The sequence below is a fragment of the Drosophila elegans genome, unplaced genomic scaffold (genome assembly GCF_018152505.1).
Source record: "Drosophila elegans isolate 14027-0461.03 unplaced genomic scaffold, ASM1815250v1 contig_208, whole genome shotgun sequence".
Classification (NCBI taxonomy): domain Eukaryota; kingdom Metazoa; phylum Arthropoda; class Insecta; order Diptera; family Drosophilidae; genus Drosophila; species Drosophila elegans.
Window position 1 is genome coordinate 8,002,819 of NW_024545578.1, and position 26,599 is coordinate 8,029,417.

Genomic DNA, 26,599 nt, shown 5'->3' on the forward strand with positions numbered 1-26,599 from the left:
AGGCCGGGCTAAATAAAGTTAAGTTAATTAAAGTTAATGAATTTTTATACATATTGAATAATTGCCAAGTCTAGCATTTCGGTGATATAGTCAATTTTAGCAGATTTTTTCAGTGGCATCACTGCTGGACTGGGGTTCATGTGTGTTGACTTAAGCTTAAAATCAAACCATTTGTCAGGGGCAGAAGGCAGCAAAGACAGCAAGTTCCAGACAAGACAGCGTTGCATGTTTTACACATTTACCCACACTATCGCACTCGCACACACACACAGTGTCCCCCAGGGGGATTGTCACCAGTGTGTGTGTGACGCATGGATGCAATTTGGTTGCATGGCCTTTCAGCTAGGCTGCTGCACTTTAACCGCAACATACGAGTGCAATATTTCAGGCATGATTTCTTATATGGCTTACGGTGACCCATTGGTCCTGTCAAACTACCACCACCCACAAACTCCTACTTTTCTACGAATTTACTGAAAACAAAATTTAAGTTATGCATTATCATTTAGACAAGATAATTTACTGTAAACTTGCTTATTTAAAAGACCTTTTTTATTATATTAGACCCATTTCTGTGAATTTTTTAAATCACTTACAACACTTTATTGCTAAGCAAAAAAAATAAATGTCAAACTTACAAACAATAATTTAAAACATTTTTAAAACGTTTGAAACACTTTTATGCATTTTTAAGTTGCAAGAGATTTTAAGAACATTGCTGAGTAGTTAAAATATTATATAACTTATTGATTTCATGACGACATTAAATGCAATATATTTACAGAGAAAACAAAACCGAAAAATTCTTAAGCCTCTTCAAATATTTGGTAATTGTGTGTAGGAGTGAAGTGTACAAAATTTTATTAAGTGATTTGGGTGCAAAAAAAATTCAAATTGGTTAAGAAATTAACTAAAACAATTTGCTCGAGATTAGCGTAGAGTTCCTGATAATTTAAATAATTAGCATACTATATGTCAGACCTAAGAGAATGATTACATATTTAATAGACCAATATGGTTAATTTTTTGTCTCGGTGTGCTCCACATTGACCCTCAAACGCAGGGAGGTGCTGTAGCCGTAGCTGCCAGCTGCATCAGCAGCTGAAAGGCAGAGAGGCTGAGGCTGTAAGGCTGAAAGGCTGACTGCCTGCATGGATGGCCGCCCTTCGTTGCCACGGCTCTGGGTCAAAGCGAAAGTGGCACATTTTGGGTGAAATTTTGTGGAGCTATCTAGGTTACTGTGACAGTGTCGTTGTCGAGCTGCTGTTGCCTCAGTCTCCTGTTGTTGTTGTTATTGTTATTTGTGTAGTTGTTTTTGTTTTTCCATGCTGCTGCAGAATATGGCCTACACATAAAAATATATTCATACATACATACATACATACGGCACAGAGGCAGACCCAAATAAACATTTCAGGTCCTCGGACGACTCACGTGCTTCGAGTTCTGAACTTGTGCGCCATTTTTATTGCCGCGCTGCCTGCACCATTGTTTCGGCTATCTCTTTCGCACAGACTCATTCCCTCTCTTTCCGTTTTTGTTTTCACTTTTTGTTGATGTTTTTACTTTCACAAGATTCTCTGCTCTTTCAGCCAGTTTTCAGTTCCTGGCTATCTGCTGTGCTTCTGCTTTTACCGCTTTTACCCCTTTTATCCACACACACCTTGCAGGACTTTGGCGCTTTTTGTTTATCTGAGGACTTAAACTTAAGCTCTTTGCCGTGGGGGAAAACTTTAAGATAAACTTGCCAACTTCTTAAACCAATTAATTGCAATTTCATGCGTAATTAATTTGAGCTGCACAACGTGTTGGAAAGTTTGTTAAATCCAAGTGCTTTGCTCTGTGGTTTCGTCGGACAAAGCCTGTTTTTCGAGTGCCCGCGGGTAAATCCCAGCTTATGCATTCGGATGAGCCAAATTGGGTTCATTGAAGCTTCAGAGGAGGCAAGTCAACTGATGGTTTTCGTAAGCAAAACGAGTTCGATTTCGCTCCATGACCCACTTCGCAAACTTCGACCCCGTCGTCCCACACACACACACACACCCACACAACGCCAGTGTAATTGCCAATCGAATTTCCTCTAATTTGCCATCAATTTGCTAGTTACGGAATTTTCTGCACTCCTTTTATCGTTCGGCAACTCATTAAAGAGTGAAACCCGAAATTAATCCATGTCCTTACGACCGGAGTCTGTGTGTGTGCCGAAACGATTCTCCTCGTTGACCGGAATGCGGTCCATAAATTGGGTCATTTGCCAATAGCAGTAGAAAGTCACTTGCACTTTCAATAGCAGGTCGCCTGCAGTCACGTTCCATACCAGCCCGTTTGGCCATAATTTCGCTTTAACCTTATAAATTGGAGGGCGGTCGGTGGATGTTAAGCTGGGCTGCCAGGCAGGCATGCAGGCAGCTCGATGCCATAATTTTGCAAACTTGCGTGCCACCAAAGAGACAGCCAAATGACACCAGCAGGCGGACGACGTCCGTACATCCGCAGTCAGTTGGAACACTGATGTCCTCGCCCATACTGCCCATACCGCCCATCCCACTTCCTCCGACGTCTCCTGCTAGACCAACAACAAGTTAAACTGACAAAGTAGCAGCCAGGGCACTTCCTTTTGTTTAAGCTCCCTGACACTGCTCCTGAGCATGCAATAATGGCGGCATGCACATCGTAGGCACAGAGAGAAAAAAATAAACAAACAAAAACCTCTAACAATCAAAGGGTAAGTATTTAAATAAACCAGATCTTAAGAGTTCATATGCAAAAAAAAAAAAAAGTAATTGGTTCTCGACTTCTTCATGGTAAGCCATATGAAAAGTTAAATAGTATTTATGTTTTTATTTAGTTTATCATGAAGACAAGAAAAGGGCTCAAGCAATTATATTTTGTATTGATTAAACATCTACTTTCACAGTATTTTTTGATTTAGTAGACTTGTTCGAAGCAAAATAAAACATGCCGAGTTTCATAGCATACTTTTCAGGTAACACAAAATTTGTCTTTAAAATGTATATTGAATTTAATTATAATTTTAAATTCTTGGACAATTTTAAATACTTTAAACACTTAGTTTGTTATTTGTTATTATTCTAGTACACTAAGTTTATTATTTTTAAATCTGATGAATTTAATATAAATTTAGTATACATTAAATTATTAAATAGAGTTTAAATTTCTATCTGGGATAACCACATTAAAATCTAGGGTTTTATTATTATCAACACTTTTAAACTATGAAAAAATTTAGATAGAACTAGAATATTAAGGATACCTATGAAATAGGCATCGGCCATTTAATGCAGAAGTTTTCGCCGCGTGCATCTCTCTTGCTTTCTGCAACACCCACAATTGCCTGGTGGTGCGGTAGCCTTCTCGTTATAAATTGACCGCATTATTTTGCTCAATTTAACTTGAGTCAGCCGGCATAAAAGGCTGAGGCAGAGACAGTGGCAAAGGCAGCGCTGCAAAGGCATCGGCAGCGGCAGCGGCAACGGCAAAGACACAGTGGCCAAGTTATGGGATGAGATCGGGCAAAGTTTTCAACTTAATATCTCATAAGTGCTGAGTGTGCATATCGGCCAATGGCTGCCACCATTCCACAGTACGTACATTTCGTTTTCCCGCAGACTTCTGCCCCACTGGCGGCTGTGAAATTTGCACAGGGTCAACCCGCTTCCATTCCCTTGCACTCGCTGCCATTGGGCGTTCACTTTCGTTTGGCATAATTTTTTTATTAGGTCACACCAGGGCGACCACTGCAGCAACAGCGCGGAATGCATTTCCATCCCACAGCCACACCACCGACGAGTCAACCCTTTTGGCATCCGTGTACCTACTTTTGGGACGGCGGAAAGTTTTTATTTTAATAGCCGAAAGTATTTAATTGCATTTTTCATGGCACCACCGAGCGGGGCATTGCACGGATGCGAGTTTATTAAATAAATGTCTATGAAGATGACTGCCATACAGAAGAGCAGGGGGCCCCAGAAATCGCATAATTACATTTCGAGAACACTTAATACAAAACTGCAGGGCCAAAACTCATTAAAGGAAATGTGCGCCCGGTAAAAAAAAAAAATGGAAAATTTAGAGCACTTCAGCCCGGCCATTAATTTGGGAGCCGGAGCCGCCAGGTCAGCGTGACCTGTCAGCCGGAGCACGGGCCTAAGCTCGACCTAACTAAACATTAAACGAATTTAAGAGGTCAGTCAAGTGCTGCCAGCCAGAGCAAAAGCGGAGCGAAGGGGACAGGTAGGAAAATCACAAGAGCGGCGAGGAAAATGGGTGGAAAATCAATGTGAGGAAGGCACGTTGTCCTGGGTTTTGCTTGTCGTTGTTTACATGCACAAATAAAAACAGGACCAAACAAGGTCCTTTATAAAAATTTGGCTCTTTAAATGTTAGTAAACTTATTGATATGATTTATACCATTATATTTAAAAGTATTCCAATTGTAGGGAAGTCCCAGAATAACAAAGAGAGTCTAAAATAATGGTTTAAAAGGTTTTTCACAAATCCTAAGTTTGCTTATTAAAAACTGGTTGATCCTTCAGACTAAAGTCTTTAATATGTTGACAGATGTTGAAAAATTCCAAATAGTTCCTAAAAACCGCATATTTATACTTAAATTAAAAACTTTTACAATTTTAATATTAATAAATCACAGAATAAGAGTATTTATTTTAGAAGTGTTATAAGACATATGAAGTTATTGTCTTTTAATTATATATTTTAACCAATTCGCGCAATAATTTTCTCTATGTACCCATCCCTTAACCTTGTTTGGCGACTGTGGTCAGTGTAAAACGAGCGACCGAGCATCACGTGGCAGTTTCTCCGAGCAACTGAGTTGCCAGTGGGCAAATGAAGTACAGTGCAACTAATGCCGAAGATTACTGTTGGCCAAGTGTCGAATTACAAAACGCCTTTGACCCCAAAATGGGGGCCAGCAAAAGGGTAATTCGGCTCATCCCCCACTTTTCTGGGAGCAACAAGCGGACAATGCAAACAGCGTTGGACTTTAACGGGGTCGCATTTACAGAAGAGAGTTTATTCCTGGGACTCTCGTAGTTTGTTAGCAATTTTTCATATTCATCCTTTTCACCAAGGCTCTTCTTTGTTGGTCGTCAGATAATGAAAAAGCAAGGCAAAGGAAACACACAGCCGAAAGTTTTTAATATAATTTGGAATTAGCTAGAGTGGCAGATGGTCTGGTTCGGGCGGGAGGGAAGAGCGCTTTTACTTAGTATTCAGGGAGTTCTGCGGGCCTGCGGCAGCTCCTTTGTTGCGTATACGCAAACTGGAACAAGTTTGCCAGAGACCAGAGAGCGAGTAGAGCCAAAGTTTGTCCCACATTTTGTCAGAAGAATGGCAGAGGAAGGAACAGTTTGTCATGTGAAATTAAAAGTGCAGTGAAGGACGGACCCTGGGCCGCACATAAATAACTAGGCAAGGCCCATCCATCCAGTAGGATATATAGTTGGAAATACCCATGGATCATGGACACCACACCACAATCTGTCCCTCATGCAAATCAAGCAACCAAGTTTCTCTCGGACTACTCTTCGATTGCTTTCCGCTCCAATATCCTGACCGCACCTTATCTAGGCCCTTCTTTGCTGGGGCAAAAACTTTGCCGACTTATCTGTTAGGCCGCATAACTTTGCATAAATATGAAGCTATTCAGCGAAACTGCGGCAAAGCTCAAGCAACTGCCAGCAGCATAAAAACATTAAAAACAGGACCTTGGATCTCCATGGACCCTCTTCGAAGTCGACGAAACTGCTCCGATGTCAACGTCAAAAACAACAAAAACAAGGATATAACGGTAAAACTATTGTACGCACTTATATATGCATGGGTTCGCGGGCCCGGGAATCCCATTTTATTTATTACATTAATGACGGCAACAAAAAGTTCCGAAGAGGAGGCTCAAAATTAGACTAGATTGTTACCCACTAAATTTTGGTTAATTCTGGATTTAATTTAATTCATTGCCATATCATAAAATTATAACTATAATTTTAAATATCTTAAGTTCCAAAACAAAAAGACTTATATAACAATTATATATTTGATAAAAGTTACATAACTAGCTACAGCTCAAATCCCACAACTTGAAACCAAAAACCATTTCATATATGCGAATAATAGCGCATCAAATGCAAATGATAAACTTGAACATTTTATGTTGAACCAACTCTGGTTAGTTTTCCATTCCTTAGCTCTGAACCACATGGCAAAACAACAAGAAACCGAAATCAGAATACCAGATTTGATGTGTTCAATTCAATTCCCAGAGTCTCGTACGAGACAAACGCAAATTGAATATACACTTCGGTCCCCCAGCAATTGCGAAGGAGCATAAAACTATGCAGCGCCACTGACAGCGGCAACTTTCCCGATGACGGCAAAACTTTAACAGATTTGCATAAATTATACCCAAGCAAACAAAACGTAGCAAAACAAGATGGAGAAGCACGAGCCACAGGCGGACCAACATCCACGTCCGCACTCTGAAAAAAATACTCGACTTTTTTCTTGTGTTTAAAACTAACTGAAGCCGCAAATTCTAAGCCATTATCCACCATTTTAAAAGCAATTAACACTTTTTTGGATAAACAAAAGACAAGCTTATAAGCATCAACAAATTAATGGTAATAAGATGATTTATTAAAACATTATAATCTGTGGAAGCTGTGGTAAGAGCTTAAAATTTAAAAATTGTTAGATTGAGGAATTTGTTATATGATATATATATATATATACGATATATAATAAGTCTCAAATAAATTTGTTATATGATATTTAAAGTCTCAAAATTAATTATCAACAGTTTCGCTTATTAGTTAACAATTAGGGTAGAATTTAACTTTTGAAAGATAAAAGTACCTAAGTAGAATTCTAGTTTATTTATTTTAAATTTAGATCTGCGAAAATAGATTCCAAAATCTATTAAAACTTTAACCAGAAATTTACTAATTTGTGTAGTTCAAAAAATAAATACAATTATAATTGATGTAATTTTTTTTAAGTGCACATACACCGCAGCAGGAACTGAAGAGCTCAAGGAGGACTCTCCTCAGTTCCGGCTAGAGCATCGGCATCGGTATCGGCATCGCCACCGGCTTCGACTACGGCATTGCCCCCATAGTCATTCATTTAACTGTCAATGCCGTTGTTATGCTGCGGTTGTGGCCACGGTTTTGCTTGTGGCAGGGAATGCGGATGAGGACGGCAGCGGCGACTGCTCGGCGAGAATTTATGAATTCATAGCGATCTTATGTGTAAGCACTACGTATAAATTTAATATATTTTTATGATTTTTTATGGGCACGCGTCGACGGCGACGAGAAATTTAATTTATGCGCCACAGTGCGAGTTTTTTTTTTTTCTGCTTTTGCGATTTCAGGGAGCTACGACGACGACAACTTATCGATAAACTTCGACACAAACAATATTGTTCCGCCCCCATGTAAGTTCTTGTTGTCGTTGTCGTTGTCCTGCTGAAAAGTGTTTTGTTTTTCCACACACATGACCCAGCACAAACACAACGACTACTAGCTAGTGATATACTTCATTTTATCTGGCAGACGCGAGACGAGATTCGAGTGGCAGGGAAGCATCGAATCCATCGCCGCCAATATGTTTGTCTGCCAGTCCGCCGACTGCGGTTGACATGAGAGCTTTTTGGCCCGCTCCTCTGCCGTGTACCGCCTGTCTAGCGACCTCCCTCATCCGCTCCCCGATTGGGGATTGAGGGTTATTTAGTTCATTGGCCGCCAAGCTGACACTCCCCCGAGGGCCTGCACTCTGCACAGTGAAAAAACAGTCAAAAATACAGAAGTTTCTGAATGGTCTTAGTTCTTTTCTCTAAAAGAGTCCAACAAATTTCTTTGAAAAAAAAGCTATTAAGATTTTGTGTTTCAAAAATATCGAGTCTTACTTTAAGAATCCCTTACTAGATATTTAAAACCTCTTCATATTTTATTATTTTGCAAATAATACCCAAGTATTGTTATTAAGTTTTCTCTTATTAAACATTCAATATTATTCTCTTGCATTTGCTCTTCAGTACATTTTTTACTCGCTCACTAATTTAATCTCTAGAGATTTTTGCAGAACCACGAAATATTTGTTATTTATATTAACACTTGATATCGATCAAACTGATAAGATTGCAATTATTTTGTGGTCAGAGTCAAATTGTATAACCAAATTGATAAGATAAATCAAGCTGATATTGCTGCGGACTTTTCTCTGTGTGCAGTCCTGAGCGCCGTCACATGTCGTAGGTCGTACAACAAACTGTTTGTTGATGTTGTTGACGCTCGGTTATGGATTTATGGATTTATGACACTTTGGTCATTGCGGTTGTCAGTTTTCGTTAAAAGTTTTACTTTGCCACTGGCTTACGTGCGGTCGGCAGGGTAGCAGGTCAACTGGTCAGATGTTCAGCTGGTCAGGTGGTCCCGTCTCCTTCTGGACTAATCATGGCCGTAACCTGGGAGAGATTATGGTTGTCTGGGCCGCCGATACGCTACTCTTGTCAAATTCGACACGCCCGGGTCGTAAATTCGAAGGGTTTTTTGTTTGTATACCTTTATCCGCCTGCTCGCTGAACTGCAAATAGAGACAAGAGCAAAAACAAGTTCATATAATTAATGATCAGGACGTGACATCAACGCACAAAGCACAAGCACAAGCACACATCTGCTGGCCCATATCATTTATCATAGAGGAGTAGTTAGTACATGTGATGGGAATTTCAAGCGGGTTTCCGCCGAAAAACGGAAACGCTGCCTCTTCAGTTTGCATTAATAATGCAACAGCTGAAGTCAACATGTCAATAATATTACCTAAAACCAATTATTCAGCCACGGTAAAACTATTAAATTACGCAATCATCGGAGAGCAAGGTACTGGAGCAGAAAATGCAATTATATCAAAAATACATTTATGCACATCCTGCTGTCGTTTATGTAAGTGGGATTTTGATTTCATAAATTTCACGCTACAATTCGCTCTTATTGCTCTCATTAATGCACTATCCATGGGGGCATGAAAACGGTCCAAAATATATGAAAAGAAGAAATCTGCGCAAATTCAATGAACTCGAAATGGAATCGCATGCAGGCGGGCCGACCATCCAAAGGACATTGCGAAAGGACCACAGCAGACTGACGCAGACAGTCGGTCCAGTTGTATCCGCATCTGTGCTGTATCTGTATCCATATCAGGGTCTGTATCTGTATCTCTCTCTGTATATGACGTTATGGCTATTCAGCCATGACCGGCGGCTGTCGCTGACGGCCAGTCATACTCGTAATTCCCGGCATGAGCACTCGCCATTCACCATTCACCATTCGCCATACACCATTCACATGTTTACAACGAAAATATTTACATTTATGGCATAAAAACTGCATAAATGTGATTATATTTTCATTGGACTTTATGCCTTATGCCGCAGACTCAGTCGCAAAGTAATTCGATTGCCATTTCAATTAGCGTAAAATTCAGAACAGTATTACCGACACGTGCACGTGTAACCAGAGACTGGATGAAAGAACCTCTCTATATCAAAAATTACCCAATATCCAAATCCAAAGAGCATTCAATTAATGCCACCAACAGCTATCGATCAACTTTCAGGAAATTGTTTGTCAGCTTGCAGAATCGGGTGTCAAGAGTCCTTGACTGAGTAGAGCTCTAAGGCTAATATCCAATAATTAAGCACTTCCGTTGGGAAATTGGATTTTAATTGAAATGCGGAGCAGTGTGAATTTGACACACCCCGACTCCTGAGCTCCCAATTTCCCAAGCTCCCAAACTCCCGAACTTGGATGCTGACACAATGGAGTCTCTCTAATTGCCGTTTAATTGACTGGCGGAAACTTTTCCGAGACATTTGTTTATAAACCGCAAACAGGAAGAAAGGAAGGAAGAATGGCTGCAGACAAGAGCACAATACAAGCACTTATAAGATCATTACAAATTGATGCTATCACCCTCGTATAAACGTATATATATATAAATTTATATATATATTATATGCGGAAGAGGGGCAGCTTAGCAACGCTTACAGCACTCGCACCATTTTCCAGTGCTGTCGTCGGAATGGCATCTTCTACGCTCCACTGCAAATCCGCAATAGTAAATGTTATCTCTGCAAACATTTGACAATCAAAAATGCCCGGGCCATTGTTTAAAGAAAAAATCGAGCAGCAGTAAAGGCAGAACAGACGCACAAACAATAGTCCACACAGTGGACTCGCACAGAGATATATCAAAGCAGATAAATTTCCATTGAGCTGAGAAATCTTATAGGAATCTTTTCAGAACAATTCAATTCTTTGCACAGAGAAGAAATTTCGCCAAAAATGGTCAAGCAGTATTTACTTAGCATGTTTGAAAGTAGCAACAGAACTTAAAACTTCAAACTTATAATTAATTCCAAGTTGAACTTTTTCCTGACTAGTTAGGGCTCAATTAGCAGCTTTGTTTCTATAAAAATTATTCTATAATCAGGCAACATAAGTAATATTAAAATAATTCTTAATATAAGTCACGAAAATAACTGAGAACTAAAACCTACAATAGTCATACAATGAATGAAATGCAATTATTAATTTGGTTTGTCTTCTTGTTTTTCTCAGTCGCAAATTTATATGATTATGACCTTGCTTTTCCGAATGCCTCAAAGACAAAGAGCAGTTAAAAAACTTTTATGATAATCTATTTTCAGAATTATACGTCTAAAGATTAACACTTAACTATAATAAAGGTAATTTCCTATATCTATCGCTTTTATTTGAGACCCACTGTGCTTTTCCGTCTCCAAATGGCTGCTCCTCTGACGACAATGGCAGGAACAACAAATGGCACAGCCAGGCGTCATCGACGACTCGATGCCATCCTGGCAGTCGAGGTTAAGTTGACAAGAGAATGAGATTGCATTCTGCTGCTGCTGCTGATGCTTTGCTGCTGCCCGAGTTCAATTCATTTCCACTTGAGCAAATGCACGTCTTCTAGACGTCGCTACTCTGTTTCCTCCTTTTTTTTTTTTTTTGGCCATAGCCAAAGGACATGGCAGCGGGCATAGAAAGGATGCGGGAGCAAAAGTAGCTGCAAAATGCCGCCCCGGGGCGACATCCCACCTAGTGGGTTGTTGTCAATGTTTCGCCTTGAAAGTGTAGCTCAGTTCAACTCGGCTCAACTCGACTCTCATCTAAACGCAGCTCAGTTCGGCTGTTTGTTTTAGATTTGGCTGGGATGGAGAATGGATCCTTTTGCTCGTCACAGCATCAGCACCGCCAGCTGCTGTTTTTCTGCTCCTGCTGCTCGAGCACTGCTGCATCATCAAATTTCAACTACATGTCCTGCCTTGAGTGGAGTGGAGTGGAGTGAAGAGAAGAGCGGAGCAAAGGATGCTCGAGGGGACTTGCTGACACTGTTGACATTTTACAGTAATGAAAATGATTATTGTCAAGGGTCGTCAGAGCCAAAAGATCCGGAAATTTCACCCCGCCCGCATATAAATGCGGTCAAAATAATAGTTCTGCACCGAGCAGAAGGTTGTTTTCGTTTCCCATTTCAGAGCTAACGCCAAGCAATATTATGGAAAAATAGGAGACCTCAACTCAAATTGTGGAAAAACAAGAAATAGAATCTCCTTTGAATTCATTTAGCTTGTATGCTTCTTCTTAAAAAAATGTTTTTATAATAAATAAATAAATTGATAAATAGCTTTGAGGTAAAATTCTTCCAATCACGGGTGTCCCAAAAATGTCTTTTGTTACGTTTATTTTTTTATAATTAATTAAACATTTAATAACATTTACATTTAATGATTTAAAAACCAACAAAAATTTCGGTAGCAAAAACACAGTCTAAAAGGTATCAATCCCTTTGCCAATTCCCGCGAATTTTGGCAAGAGGCACTTCAACAGCTGAGAGTGCTCTCACACTAATCAGAAAGTTATCCAGCCAGTCACCTGCGAAGGCGGCTGTCGACTTCCGTTTGGAAAACGTTCCATCTTCGTTGCGCGTCTGATTTTGCTCCGGCTTCAGCTGGCACATACGACGACTTCAGATGACATCCTGCCCGGGAGGGAACGAGTCCGGAGCCGACTGTCATTGGCCGTGCCAAAATCGCAGGGGCTTAAATTTAGGTTAATTGATAATTGATAAGAGCGTTGCCTGCCAGCGCTGCAAGTGGGTTTGTGTCATTTAACTCGACTTCAACTCTGGCCCATGAATATTTAAAGGGCTTTTGTGGGCATGCCATTCACTTAAGTGGGGCAATGAAAATTAGCAAAGCACTGCAAATAGTTTGAAGAGTCGTCGCCCGCCATCGTCGTTGCGATTTCCTCCTCCAGTTCAAAATCGAAATGAAGGCGGGTAAGGTTTAGGGTTAACCCACAAACGAGGTCACAGCACAGCAGTTGACCCATAAACGCATGCCCCCGGCCTTCTGACGGCTAATGAACACGCAAGGGGAAGCCAAAGGCAGCCAGCCAGCGCATACAAATCATTTATAATGCACACGACAACGGACTGACAATGCGTTGTAAATTAATTGACGTAACTATTTAAGCCAGACACTCGACAAGGACGCACAAGGAATCGAACTCGAGCCGAGCAATTTCGCAAATTGAATGCCATTATCCATCATCTTGCAAATGCCTCAAGTCGAAATACATAGCGGAAATGTCTGTGGCACCCACATTCCTCCGCCTCAAGTCACACACAACAATGTGTGGTCTGGGGCAAAGGAAAGTCGATCAAATATCTTTGGTTAAAGGGAATCCATTTGAGAATATTTGTATTAAAGCTTGTTTCTTGAATTGGGTTAATCTTGCGATTGTGTATCAAATAAAAGAGGTTTACAAAAGCGAATTCTAATAAAAAAACATATAAACATAAACACATAAAAAGAAAATAATTTCGAGAGCATACACAAAGTACTAAAAACTCACTACTTACTCAATTAAATTTAACATAAAAAATATAGTTCATAACAGTTTATAAAACTAAAATGAATATTAGCATTTCTGAGTTCTGTAGATAAAATATGGCGTTTTCTTAAAAGCTTTTGACATATTTGAATAAATAAATTAAATGGAATTTATTTCCAAATAATTAAGGCAAAAAAGTAATTTTCAGTTTATTGGACAAAGACAAAAATATTTTTTTCGATTTTATGTCAAGGGATTGAATGCTAATGAAAATGTTTAATAAATCTCCAAAAACTAATAGCAGATTTTTGAGATAAAATAAATAATTTAAAGAATTTAAAGGTAGATGGTTGTTTCTCAAATCGAATTGCCTAGTCAATGTTACTACTTTTGTATGAAGTTAGTACTTGGAGAAAAACGGAATGCATCTTCTATTCAGGAGTTTACTTGTAACACAAAAACTGCATTAGGCAACTAATAGTTGGATGCAATGGCCCAACGGTCGACGGCACTCGCATTGACAAATTGCATCTCAGCACGGCCAATTGAAAGGCTTAAATGTTTTACTATGGCCACCATATATGTGCGGGTGGCTGAGTGGCTGGCTGTCTGTGTGTGTGTGTCAACAAAGCAATGTTGGCTTTTAAAACAATCGAGTGACGACATGGAAAATTAGTTTACGCAACCAATGCCAAGAGCAAAAGAGCTGCCGAGGATCTACCCGGCCAATAAAGAAAATGCCGTGAAGAAGAAGCTGTGCTAAGTCAACTCGAACTCGAGCTCGATGCAAGTCAATCAGGCAGAAGTCTGGGGAAAAGCGGGGGAAAATGCCACTAAAACTTTGCCAGCTCACGTGTGCGGGCGATGGAAAAAGGAAATGGAGTAAGGAGTAGGGAGCAGGGACTCCTGGGAGAAAGAGCAAGGACAGTGCCAAGAAAGTGGCAACTTTTGACGGGCCAGCTGCTTCAATTGTTGGCACTCAAGTTGGGCCCGTTGTTGCTGCTTTTCTTGTTTGCCATTGAAGTGGATTTGCTTGCTTTATATTTTCGCTTCTCGATTCTCCTTTTTTGTCCATTTTTGCTCAGCGAGAAAATTGTTTTCCTTAGCTGTTGCTGCCATAGCTTCTGAAGGTTAAAGAAGCTGCCGAAGCTGCCTTCATCACGCACTTGCAACACCCCGGCACAAGTCACTTAATTGAGTGCAAAGCTGGCGATGCAGTGCGCGGATTTAACTTTGGACAACTTGAATTGATTCAAAACTTTCTTTGTTCGCTTAGCGCATAATAGAGAGGATATATATATATATATATATTTATAATGGGGGGGGGCTGGATTGAAGGATGGGTCGGCTATTGACAGACTTTTTGGACCGGCGGCCAAGTTGATTAATGTCCGGGCCACTGCGCAAATTATGAATGGAAACAGCAGCGGCAGCAGAAACCGAGCTCTGCTTACATATTTTTTAATGGCCGGCTAATTAGCGAAATGCCTGCACATTTAGCGGCCCGGGATAAATCCTACGATTCAGAGCCGTGTTTATGACCAGGCCAGTACTCAGAGAGCAGCAGGCCAAGTTAAACGATATTTCAAAGCGACAATCGCACGGCAAGCCGGCGATTTATGGTTATTTGGCCAACTCAAACACACACTGTGCAGTCGTGTGTGTGGCCATCCTGACAGCTTAAAAAATTTATCGATGTACAAATTAAACTGCAACTGGAGCAAAGGATTCCGAGTGCAAGTTGAGAAAATAAACCCAAGCAAATAAAAATATAAACAAGAGGGCGAGTGCAGATCGTGCTGCGCTTAATTTTGTTCTATAAATTTCTCCAGTTGCAAATACAAATAAACAGAACTTGAAACTTGAAATTGGTAACGGAGTTTGGGACCACAAATGAACAAACTGGCAAGCATTTTGTGGTTACTTTCTATGGTCTGGATGTATATTTTCCAGACGCCCAGCAAATTGGATAAGGATGGGGGCATTTCCCCCGATTCACCCTTAAATCCAACTATTGAAATTGGAACTACTCGTCGATGGCTAATCAAATGGCTTAGCTGTGGATACCCAATACTCGCTACCCGACAGGCGAGGGGAATCGATGGCGAAGAATATCTGGCATTGAGAGGATTGGGGCCAAGTGTGTTGGCTGAGCACTTGGCTCATTAACAGCTTCTGGCACGCACAAATCTATTGGCCCGGACCAGGTCGCAGTGAATGGCCCAGGTTCATAAATAAGACCTCAATAAATAAAAATGGCAATGGCAGCGGACCCCAATTCGATAGTCTTAATTAGAAGCTTCCCTTGAGGATATATTGCGAACTGTTATATTGCCTTAAAATTCAATAGCTTTTTTTTTATGTAAAATAATATGTTGGAATAAAATTTTTAAGCAGGTATTAAAAGCTTAAAAATTTAAAACGTTAAGTTGGTCAATAAACAAATTTATAATATATTTTTATATATGTGACATACCACAAATTGTAGTCATTTAAGTCGTTTACTTTGTCTAAAAAATATAAACTGCATTTCAAATTTTTTTTTTTAAATAAATTTAAAAGCTATTCCTATACAACCTAAAGTACATTTACTGCCAAGTAAAACCTCTTTAAAGTTAATTAGCCTTTAAAGATTCTAGCAATGTTCATGTATCCCCAAACATTCTTAAACTTAATTAAACCCACAGAATATGGGATAGTACATCGTCATCACATTCTTAGCATCGACTAAGAAAATCCCGAATGGTGCTGCAACATTTTCCACTATGTTTACGGCCAAAACATGGAATTAAATAACGAAATATTTGCGAACAGGCAACAGCAACGCAGGACCCTCGACGTCCCAGTCCCAGAGGTCTTTCCCGACCACATCGGCTTATTTCGCTGAAGGTAAATAGTAAATAGAATGCTTGAAACAAAGCGGCGCATTATGTTCTTGTGTAATTGTGGGTCTGCCTGTAGCCCCAAACGAAAACAAAAACACGAACAGGAAGAATAACATTGGCCTGCAGCAAAACATAAATGTCCTTGTTGCGGTCGGCGTTCAGAATCGGAAACTTTTTGCGCACGTTTGCCCCGGAAGTTTATGGACAAGGACGAAAGGGGGCGAATTGCGAAGGGGCGTGGCCACAATGAGGCGGCCAGGTCATTGCAGGCAGGCATGGCTGTAAATCACAGTGGACACTGCAGCGCCAGAAATTGGCGAGAGTCCGTAAGGTGGCCAAAGGAAACTCGAAAAGCTGCAGCATCAATTTCCTGGCCAAGGTTAAAGTTATAAATTATTATCGCCATGGCTGCGTGACTTCTTAGAGGCTAGATAAATAATAACAATATCAATTTAATATCATTCTATTATAGTTTAATTTTCTCGATACATGTTTGAATAGATTTGATCATCTTTAAAACCAAGAAGCCAATAAAAATAATACCAAATAATTATAAATTAAGTTTGTATACCGTAGGGTTGTATAAATCTAAATAGTTATTCAGGGATTAAAACAAGTCTTTCAGGAATAAACTAACATTTGTTTATCAAAATGACAAGATTAATCAACAATTTCGATGCGGATTCTTTCTCTGCACTTATTGAAAGCCCCCCAAAGCTTAAGTAACTTGCTTATGGGGAACAAAGTTGGGATAATAAAAATCTGGCTAGCACGTAAAAGTCATTGACACAACGCAACTGTTCAAACATTGTCGCGGTTTATCTGCGTTTACATCGCCTTGGGCTATCTCCGGCGGATTGCCTGCGCCATTCTAGGCTGGCACAATCAAGTTTTACGAAAGTATCTGAAATTTGCATGTTAACTCGATGTGCGTGGGTTAGTGGTAATGCCTTCCGCTGCAGCAGCCTCCTTCCCAAAAGCAAACCGAAAAAGCAGGTTGCTGGCAAAAGTTTTTGGGAAATTGAGCAATAAACTTTGCGCGCACTCTCTCACCCACATGTGAGTTAAACAAGCGTGACTGTTTGCTATTTGGGTGGAGTGTTGGTTGGTTGGTTTTTTGGGTGAAGCTACTCATCGCCAGCTGCGTCCTTTCGTTTGCCGGAGGAGTAATGAAAGAAATATGCAAATATTGCGGTTTAATTAACTCGTCTTTGTCGCATTTTCGCCCAAACCAACAGCACTATAGCCTGATTCACTTTGTTCAAACGATTTTAATTGCCGGCCCACCTGGCGTATGAGTGATGATGATGATGATGATGTTGATAATGGCGCTGTTGATGCCACCGAATGCCAAAGCCAATTATAAGAATGCTCTGATAAACTGTGCAAATTACGCATACGCCGCGTGTGCCGCCACACCGCTAGACAATGGACGTCGCTCATTTATAATTATGCACAACAAAATACTCAAGCCAGGAGTAAACAACAACAAGACACTCGTCACCGTTTTCGAATGAGAGGCACTTGGGAGATTCGCAACCTAATTTCCGGAGCTTGAAGAGTTGAATTCTATTCGAACAATTAGCTAGCGGGCTAGGAAAAGTAATTTCCCTCGTTTAAAAGCCAAATACCACCCCACCCCATCCCATATACCACTTACAGTCAAAAAGCGCAACAAAACAACAGGAGCGACTGATGATGATGAAAATTGCTACGCTGGGCGGCGCCGCAGTTGAAAGTGTTACCACAAATGGCAGCAAATGCCAGAGACGCCAGCTACGTGAGCGCGTTTCGAGAGGGAAATTAAATTGAAATGAGACGCGTTGCCGCGTGCGGAAAATGCGATGGCGATGGTGAGGCGCCAGAGCTACAAGTTGTTAAGACTATGGCAGTGGCAGTGGCAGCAGCAAACAGAACAACAAAACAACAAAAACAGCAACACCGGGAAAAGCGGAAAAGTGCAGGGGCAACCAAAAGGAATTAAAAACGAAGCAGCCAAATGACGACGGCAGGCGGAAATTAAGTTTATGGCGTCGCCTTTCCTTCACGACCCAGCTGAAATGCAAGGCCAACGCGAAATATGCTAAATAAACGCGAGTGCATGCATAAAATTATATGAAAACAGCAACCGGAGCCCCCAAACCGTACCCTCAGTTAGTCGAACTTTAAATTCCCCGGTTTAAGTATTTTTACTTGTTTCTTAAAATAAAAGTGAAAGGATTCCTTTTTACGAGTAGTGTTCATTAGAAACATAAAACTATTTTATGACTAACATGAAAAACGTTTGGTTTTAATTCATATTTCCTGCATCAAAGTTTAACGCTTTGCACTTTGTTTTTAGCACGGGAATTTGTCTTGGTGGACTTTATTAACTATTATTAAATGTGTTTTTTTTTATTTATAATAATAATTTACTAAAACTATGATCAAAACAATTTTCGTTTGCCCAAGAGTATTTTGAAAAGATAGCTAAAATTTCTTGTATCAAATCCAATTTCTGCCTATTGGTACACAACTACAAATATTGCGGTCAATTAAATACCCACATTTTCTTCATTAAAGGACACTTAAATATAACAGCAAATATTGGTGTGCGCTTCTTCATCAATTAAATCAAACATGTGACAAGAAAAGCATAATAACATGTATTTAATTACCTTCAAGGTAAAATCAGATATTTATTTAAGGTGTTTGTGCGTGCCATATTTGTTTATTTGTAGGCCTGGTTCCACAGTTTAAAATGTTTTCTTTTGCATAAATTTACAGACAGGCTGCCACAGCGACTCCGACAAATTCAGTTAAAGCGACTGCATTAATGTGAAATGAAGTTGTGCACTTGGCTCGCGCTGTCAGTCCGTCAGTGAAATGTATATGTATATATTATATCTGCCACGCCTCCCTTTTTCTGCATCTTCATCTCCAGAGAGCGAGCGTTTAAGGCAACATGTGAAGTGAAATGAAACGAAACAAGTGCATTATTTGCATTAAATTATGCATACGGCGAAGGTAAACGAAGGTAAAGGGTGCAAAGGGAAAAGAAAAGTGTCAGCAGCCGCGCGATTTCTCACGCAGGTGGGTAGTGTTGGGTGATGGTGGGCTGTGGGTTGTGGGAGGTGTTGCGGCGTGGGAAGTTCAATGGGTGTTGCTGCGAGGCCCTCAAACAATACGAAAATAAAAAGCAGATCGCGTGAACAAGTGCGGGCCCACAAAACCCCAGAGGCGGTATCTCGAGGGGCCTCAGCCAACGGCTCTCAAGTTGATGTGCAGAATTTGTGCAATTTAAATTGAAACTCAGGCGGCAGCGTCACTTGTTCATGACGACACCGTAAAGGAGTAAAGAGGGACAGGTCGAGCGGGCTGATAACGGAAATTAGATATGAAGCATTTGAGGAAAGCGAAATTTCAATAACAAATGAGGTTATAATTTCCGCTTTTGCTCTACAGCGCACAGTGACAGAGAGCCGACTCACGAAACTGAATAAATACTCAGCATAAAATTATTTTAATAATGTATAATCTTGCCAAGATTATGAAATTAAACTTTAACATTTTATAATGCTCTGTGTGTGTGTCAGCGAAAAAATTGTACTTTATATTAAAGCTATAGTTGTGTATGTCGTGGTATAAACTATTATATTACTTAACATTTTTAAAGATTTCACAAAAACCAGATTTTTAATTTTAATTTGACGCTCTTTTGATTATATAAGGATTTCATCACTATTTATTTTAAAATACATTATTTTATATACACAATTATATATATACAATATATTTGTATATTATAAGGCCCCAAATCCCGTTTATTGATTAATCCAATTTCAAGCAAACATTTTGTGAGCGGCTGAAAATTATGACTGTCCATCCAGACTACGTAAAGCATAACAAGAAAGAAAGCAAACTTCGGCAAGCCGAAGTTCATATACCCTTGCAGCTATTGCAAGAATTTAACATTTTTGAAAACATTAAAATTATGATTTACTGCGTATATGTTTAAAAACATTGAAGCTATGATGATTAGCAACTCAATTATTTGATAGTTATTTTATATATTTTTATTATTTCTATGGGAGCTATATGATATAGACGTCCGATTTTGATAAAATCTAAACCATAATTCTGAAATATTTAACCATTGCTATATGTCAAAGAACTGAACAAAAAATTAAAAAACAAAAAAGTTATAATTTTTTTCATTTATTTTTCCGATTGTTCCTATGGGAGCTATATGCTATAGTCGTCCGATTTTGATATAATTTAAACCGTAAATCGGAAATATTTTACCATTACTAAATGTCGAAGGGCTAAACAAAAAATTAAAAAACAGAAAAGTTATAATTTTTTTCATTAATTTTTCCGATTGTTCCTATGGGAGCTATATGCTATAGTCGTCCGATTTTGATGAAATTTAAACCGTAAATCAGAAATATTTAACCATTACTAAACGTCGAAGAACTAAACAAAAAATTAAAAAACAGCAAAGTTATAATTTTTTTTCATTTATTTTTCCGATTGTTCCTATGGGAGCTATATGCTATAGTCGCCCGATCCGGCTCGTTTCGACTTATATACTACCTGCAATAGAAAGACAACTTTTGGGAAAGTTTCATGCAGATAGCTTTAAAACTGAGAGACTAGTTTGCATATAAACGGACGGACAGACGGACAGACGGACGGACAGACGGACGGACAGACGGACATGGCTAGATCGACTCTACTAGTGATGCTGATCAAGAATATATATACTTTATAGGGTCGGAGACGTCTCCTTCACTGCGTTGCAAACTTCTGACTGAAATTATAATACCCTCTGCAAGGGTATAAAAATGCGCCATTTGTCATGCTCGGCGCTGCCCAGTTATGCCTTATCCTTTCCTTTTATGTCCAGCTGCATGACAATCAAATTAGTTTTGTTGCACATTCAAACTGCTTCCTCGGGGACACCCCCGCATATGTTTACAAATCCCAGGGAGCCAAACAGAAAGCATTCAGCAGCAGACGGAGATGGGTGGCATCTGGCAGACCTAAGCTGTTGCTTTTGTGGGTGACCAGAGACCAAAACGGAGGAGAACCAGCAAACTGGTGGCTGACCACTGGCTGTGGCTCCTTCGAGACTCGGCTAAGTTACTGCCAAAGGAAAAGCTGGAGCAGAAGAAATCGCTTGCCTTTTCCAAACGACCACAACAATGGCTGACATGCAGCACATGCCATAAAATGCAATGGCCTCAGCCATGGCAACAAATGTCCTGCTCTTTCCCTTGATTTCCTTCCCCACTTCGCTCCTTTCCCCCCCTTGCCACGCCACGCCCCTTTCATCCCCTTCTGCTTTGCATAGTCAACTGATTTTGATGGCATTTTCGCACAGCTTAAAACAATTTGCCATAATGCTTTTACTGCGTAGCGATGTCGTGATGTCATCGCCAGGGGCATAAGATTGTAATGGCTTAAGCTGTTTCGTTGCTTTTTCCACAAAAAACATTCGAAAATGAGCATAATGTCAAGTGATTTTAAGTTGCTGTAGGTCAGCCAAAAATTTTAACATTAATAGGCTGAAATGGTGATTACAATTTAATAAGATATATGGCAATCTCAAACAGTTTAGGCATTTGTAAATTTATAAGTCAAATATGTTGTAGTATTTTTTTTCAGTAAATATTTTGAGGAAGAATATTATATTTATTACTAAAGCTATCTTATTCTCTTTAAAATAGTTGACATTATAAGTTTTGTCCTTGTGTTGAAATAATTTACTTTCTCTATGTCAGAGTTTAGAGTTTATTTAACTGAAAACTACTAACAAGCGACAATTTTCTAGTTAAAGTTTGTCGGAGGGCAAAACGAAAAGGCAAAAAAAGTTCGCCTTCTTTTCTTTTTCGAGTGACAACAGACCCTGTAAAAATTTGTAGGTCGAAAAATTAACATCACTCTGATAAAACAAACATTAAAAACGAAAATCAAATCTAAATTTATACTTTGGAAAAACTTGTATGTTTTTGTACAAAAGATTTTTTAAGCATGACACAAAATATTGTCAGACTGCTGATAAACAGATTATATTGTAATTCGGAAATACAAAAGTGAATAAAAATACACGTATCAATTCAAATCCCATTACAAAACCCATTGAATGCCGGAAGACCGAAAGAGATTTTCTTGTCAGTTAGATTCAACATTTTGTTGAAGTTCGGCTGGAACAAAACTATCCCCATTAGGGCCTGAAGACCCACATCCGCTGTGATTACACTTAACTCCGCGAAAATTGAAACGGCTGGAGGGAATAAAACGGTTACGTCGTGGGTGCGCAATAAATGCTCGTAAAATAAAGTGAAATGGCTTTCTCTTGCTTTCTTGACGGCCACTGAAAATGCATTTCCGATAGCCATGTATGTGTGTGTGTGTGAGTGTGGGGGGCGTAGATGCCTGTATCCGTGTGAGAGGGCGTGACTCCTGCTGCAACATGCAACGCTAAAAGCCATGACCGTGCTGCACGCAATCATCAGGAGTTCACGCCAAATCTGCAGCTACTTTTGTTTAAGAGTTAAAAGGTTCCGCTCCCCCGTTTTCCGAAGGGTTCGAGTTCAGTTCGGATCGGAGGAGGATTGCACACGCATCGAACAAGGCAGATATAATAATAATAACGAGCCCTCTGCCTTCACCGGTTTGTTAGTTTGGCTGTTTGCCGACTTTTGCAACTTTTGCCGAGAACAGGAACTTTGCCTTGCCGTGTGGAAATTCTATGGGGAATCCGGGCGTTGCCTCGTTGCCACGTTGCAAAGTTATAAGCAGGTCAGTGCCGGCCAAATCAGTGGCAGCTAGCAAAGGAGAGATGATTTCAAAATGTGCTGAAAACTACTTAAGTCCGGGGCTTAAAAACTGTGCGGCGGGGAAGGGAAAAAAGAAAGGCTTTGGATAGATGGGCGGGTCAACCGGAGGAAACGGGGCAGGAAACATCTACCAGCAGCTCGAACCCGCCACACAATAACATAGATATTTTATGGATTCCCTGTAAAATAAAGTTTTATAAAGAGTTTTTAACAGGAGCTATATTGTTTTACAGTCGGAGTGGCGATAAAATCCTTACAAAAGACATGTCATATTTATTTAAAGGCTGAAAGGAATAAAGAAATGTTTAGGGAAAAACGTTTTCTTACTATTAGTGAACAATAATGTTATAGCAACAATTTCCAAGAAAATAGATTTAATTTAATAGTCAATTTTGTTTACAGCCAGTCTTTTAAAAGCATTTGCTTAACAAATAAGTTAAAAATAAAAGAAAATAAACTCAAAATGTCTTTAAAGCCTTTACAATAATATAAAATATATCATAGTTTTAAATAAATTATTTAAAAAAAAAATTGAAACTAATGATTTAAAACGATACAAAAATATCGTTTTGTCTAGTAACAACAAACTTGGGTATATTAGAAAACTGAGTTGTCCAGCCAGCTTTTCAATTGAATCAAATACGTATTACTTAGATGAAGGATACAGATTATGTGGCACACTTTTTACCGAACGACGCGGCACTCTTAGCCTTAACAACTTTCGGGCACTTTTCTCAAACTTGCCACAGATAAGAGTGATGACAGTGAATAATAACAATAAAAAGCCAAAACCGAAGCCAGTCGCCAGGCAAATGTCTGCGCTTCACGAATCACTAAAAATTTTAACAAAAGTTAAACTTCCGTTTCCTGGCTCCGCTGGCAACGGAAGTGAGCAAAGCTTTCCAACATTAAAAAGATGTAAAGTCCCGACGACAGCGCCAAAAAGCTGAGAAAAAAAGGAGGAAAGTGGCGGTGTGGCAGCGGAAAATTGTGCAAAAATACTTATAGCTATGATGATGGCAGGCCATCGTGGGGGAGCATGTAGATAAGCTGCGTAGATTTACCCCGGGAACAGGAATCCCCCGACCTCCAGCGAAATATGCCACGAATATTCAAAACATGCGCTTAAAAGTATGTATTTTCCAGCACATGGCATCAGCAAAAAGCTGAGGAAATCCTGGAGAAAAAAATTAAAAACCTGACGAGAAGGCCTCCGACAAAAATGTGCAGCATGCTTAGCGGGGCAGGTGAGTCACGTGCTGACCTCACTCCTCGAAAGGATAAACTTTTTTTTTGCACAAAAGCAACCAGGTGGCATGTGGCTCACCGGATGTTTGCATATCATTTGTGGGCAGGACTTTCCAGCAACGTTCACCGCACTTAAGGCAAGCAAATTACCGTTGATGGACCGAAGGAGATGCAAATCAGTCAATGGCAGTTTCATTTACTTTCAGATTCTAAACAAAATTTTAGTATTTTTAAAGAACGATTAAAAAATTTAGGAATAGAACTTAAAAGTAAAGGTACTTGGGCTTTACAAATATTTCAAATTTCGTGTCGCTTTTTTATTGTGGATTTTTTAAAAATGCAGACATCAGCTTTTTTGAAAACGAAAATAATTACGTTTTCTGCAGAAGAACAATTAAAAAAAAAAAACAAAATATGAAAGCAACTGAACAAAGCAGAAAAGCAGCCTAGAGCAAATGCAGCAAAAGGAAATCGCCCAGAAAGATTCAATCAAACAAACAAGCCAAAAGGCATAGTTTTCGGTAGTAGGAGTGGGCGGGATTGGATAAGGCGTCGGGGGAAGGTCAACTGCCTCTCTGCCCCTTTCTCCTCTTCATCAAGCCAATGGCAGGCAGAGACGTATAGAAAAGTAAGTGAAAGACGGCAAAGTACTGCTAACAAAAGCTGCAAACGTGACAAAATTAGTGAACAATGGCCCGCAGCCTGCGGATGAGATGAAGGAGGAACTGGCGACGGAAAAAAGATTGGTGGGCGAGGGCCATAGAGGTTGAGGGGTTGGGGACCGAGGGCTAGTACCTTATGAACTCTCAACAACGACGGCAGGATGTGATCCTCAGCCACAGGCACACAACGACTAAATGTGGTCAACGATGGCGAACAAAAGGAAATGAGAAGAGGTAACACAGAAAAAGTAATGTCGACTAAGACATGCCTTAACTTTCCAGATTAGTGCGCTAGTAATTTTGAAAATACTTTCAGAAAACTACAAAAAACAATTACGTAATTAATACTCTATTTAGGTTTTCATTTAAATATGTATTTAAAACAAAAAACAGTTTACTTAAACTTCTTGTTTAACATAGTTTTAATAAATCCACACAACAACACATTTTCATTCAAAATCAATTTAAAATTAAATACTTAAGATTTTCAGTGAAAAAGTACATCAATTCATCTTCCGTGTGTTTGTTTTAACCTTTGTAATAATAAGTACGTTAGTACGTTATTTTTAACGTATAACTAGATATAAGCACTAAAGTAGATATGTATAAAAAATTATATTTCAGGCATAAAAACGACCACTCTTTATTTGTTTTGATTTTAAACAGAAACAACAGAAAACTACCCGAATAAATCAATGCAAAATTTATACCAATTACCAATTTAAAATGGTTTTCAGCTTAAATGTAAGTTTTGAATAATATTCTGGTTCCAACAAATCACAAAAATTTTGAACAATTTTCCATAACAAGCTTATAGTTCTGATGGTCTAACATGCCCCTAGTTCAGTGGTAAAATGGGGTATAAAAACATAAAGACGCATCGGGCAAACAAAGGCGGACTAGTGAAAATGCACACATAATGGCCAGCGGACACAATGCCACGCGCCAGTGTGCGTGGTTATGAATGTGCGCTTTCCGCAAGGCAGGGAAAATCGGCGGAGGGAAAATTCTGCTGGCCGGAGGGAAGCGAGAAGGCGAAGAAAAGATTGACGAACGCCTCGCCTCAGTCAACTGTCAACTGGCCATGGACAATTTGCGCCCTGGCAAATTGAAATCGAAACGAATCGAACTGAATGGCAGCTAAACGAAGCCAGAGCTAAATGTTTGACTTTCGATGACTCAATCGGAGGGCGCAAATATTTGACGAGCCTTGGAGGCGAACTTAAAGGTGCCATGCCGTGCCGTTGAAATAAAATGAAGGCAGTACAGTACCAGAGGCCAACGACGAGGACTGCAGGCCAAATGCATTCCAGCTGCTCTCGCCTGGAATGAAAATGTTTGTCGGGCCAAGTTGTCTAACTGAAAAAAAAAATAAAGAAAAAAATGTAGAAAATGGTTGGCATAGCGCAAAAGTTGCTCAGCTAGTGGCACCTTCTCTTCGCTGTGACAAGGGAAAATCACAACACTAGAAAAATAGTTGGGACAACTTTCAAGTAACATCAGAGTTCAGGTGATGTTCCGGCCTCGTCCTTTCCTTTCCTTTGCTCTCCTTTCCTTGCCCCCAACTTTTCGCCGGCTCTGACACAAGTATGTCAGGACATTATGGGAGCGGAGTGGTCGGAGCCAGGGGAAATCCCGCTCGATACGGGGCACAAAATATTTCAAGCACGCACACAGCGCCGGCAAAATATGCATTAGAAAATGTCATAACATAAATTTAATAAACCATGGCAACGACAGCCAATCTTTGGCTTCGGCTCTCAGTTTTAGCTGTGCTTTTTCTATTGCACAGCGAAAAATATCATCGATATTTTGCCTCAATAATTTGTTATGATTGTTACGACTTTTGAATAATAAAACTATTATGTATATCATATTATCGATTTGATTTTATTTACTTTGAAAAGTGGTTTCATTTTTAAGGCGCATTGTGACTGTGCCAATGAGCTTAAAAAACCAATAGAAATCAAATAAAGATCTATGAAAAATCTCCCCTGGTATCTATTTTCTTTGTGTGC

General features: G+C 39.6%; 1 protein-coding gene across 1 annotated transcript in view; it reads right to left on the reverse strand.

The window, feature by feature from the left end:
• Positions 1-26,599, reverse strand: part of LOC108146728 — a gene marked incomplete at its 5' end in the record, with an annotated part of 46,315 nt that overhangs the window by 12,535 nt on the left and 7,181 nt on the right. Inside the window, one exon of the mRNA XM_017272826.2 lies at positions 8,604-8,625. Within this exon, the coding sequence (XP_017128315.1) occupies positions 8,604-8,625 (22 nt within the window). The remainder of the gene's footprint in view (positions 1-8,603; positions 8,626-26,599) is intronic.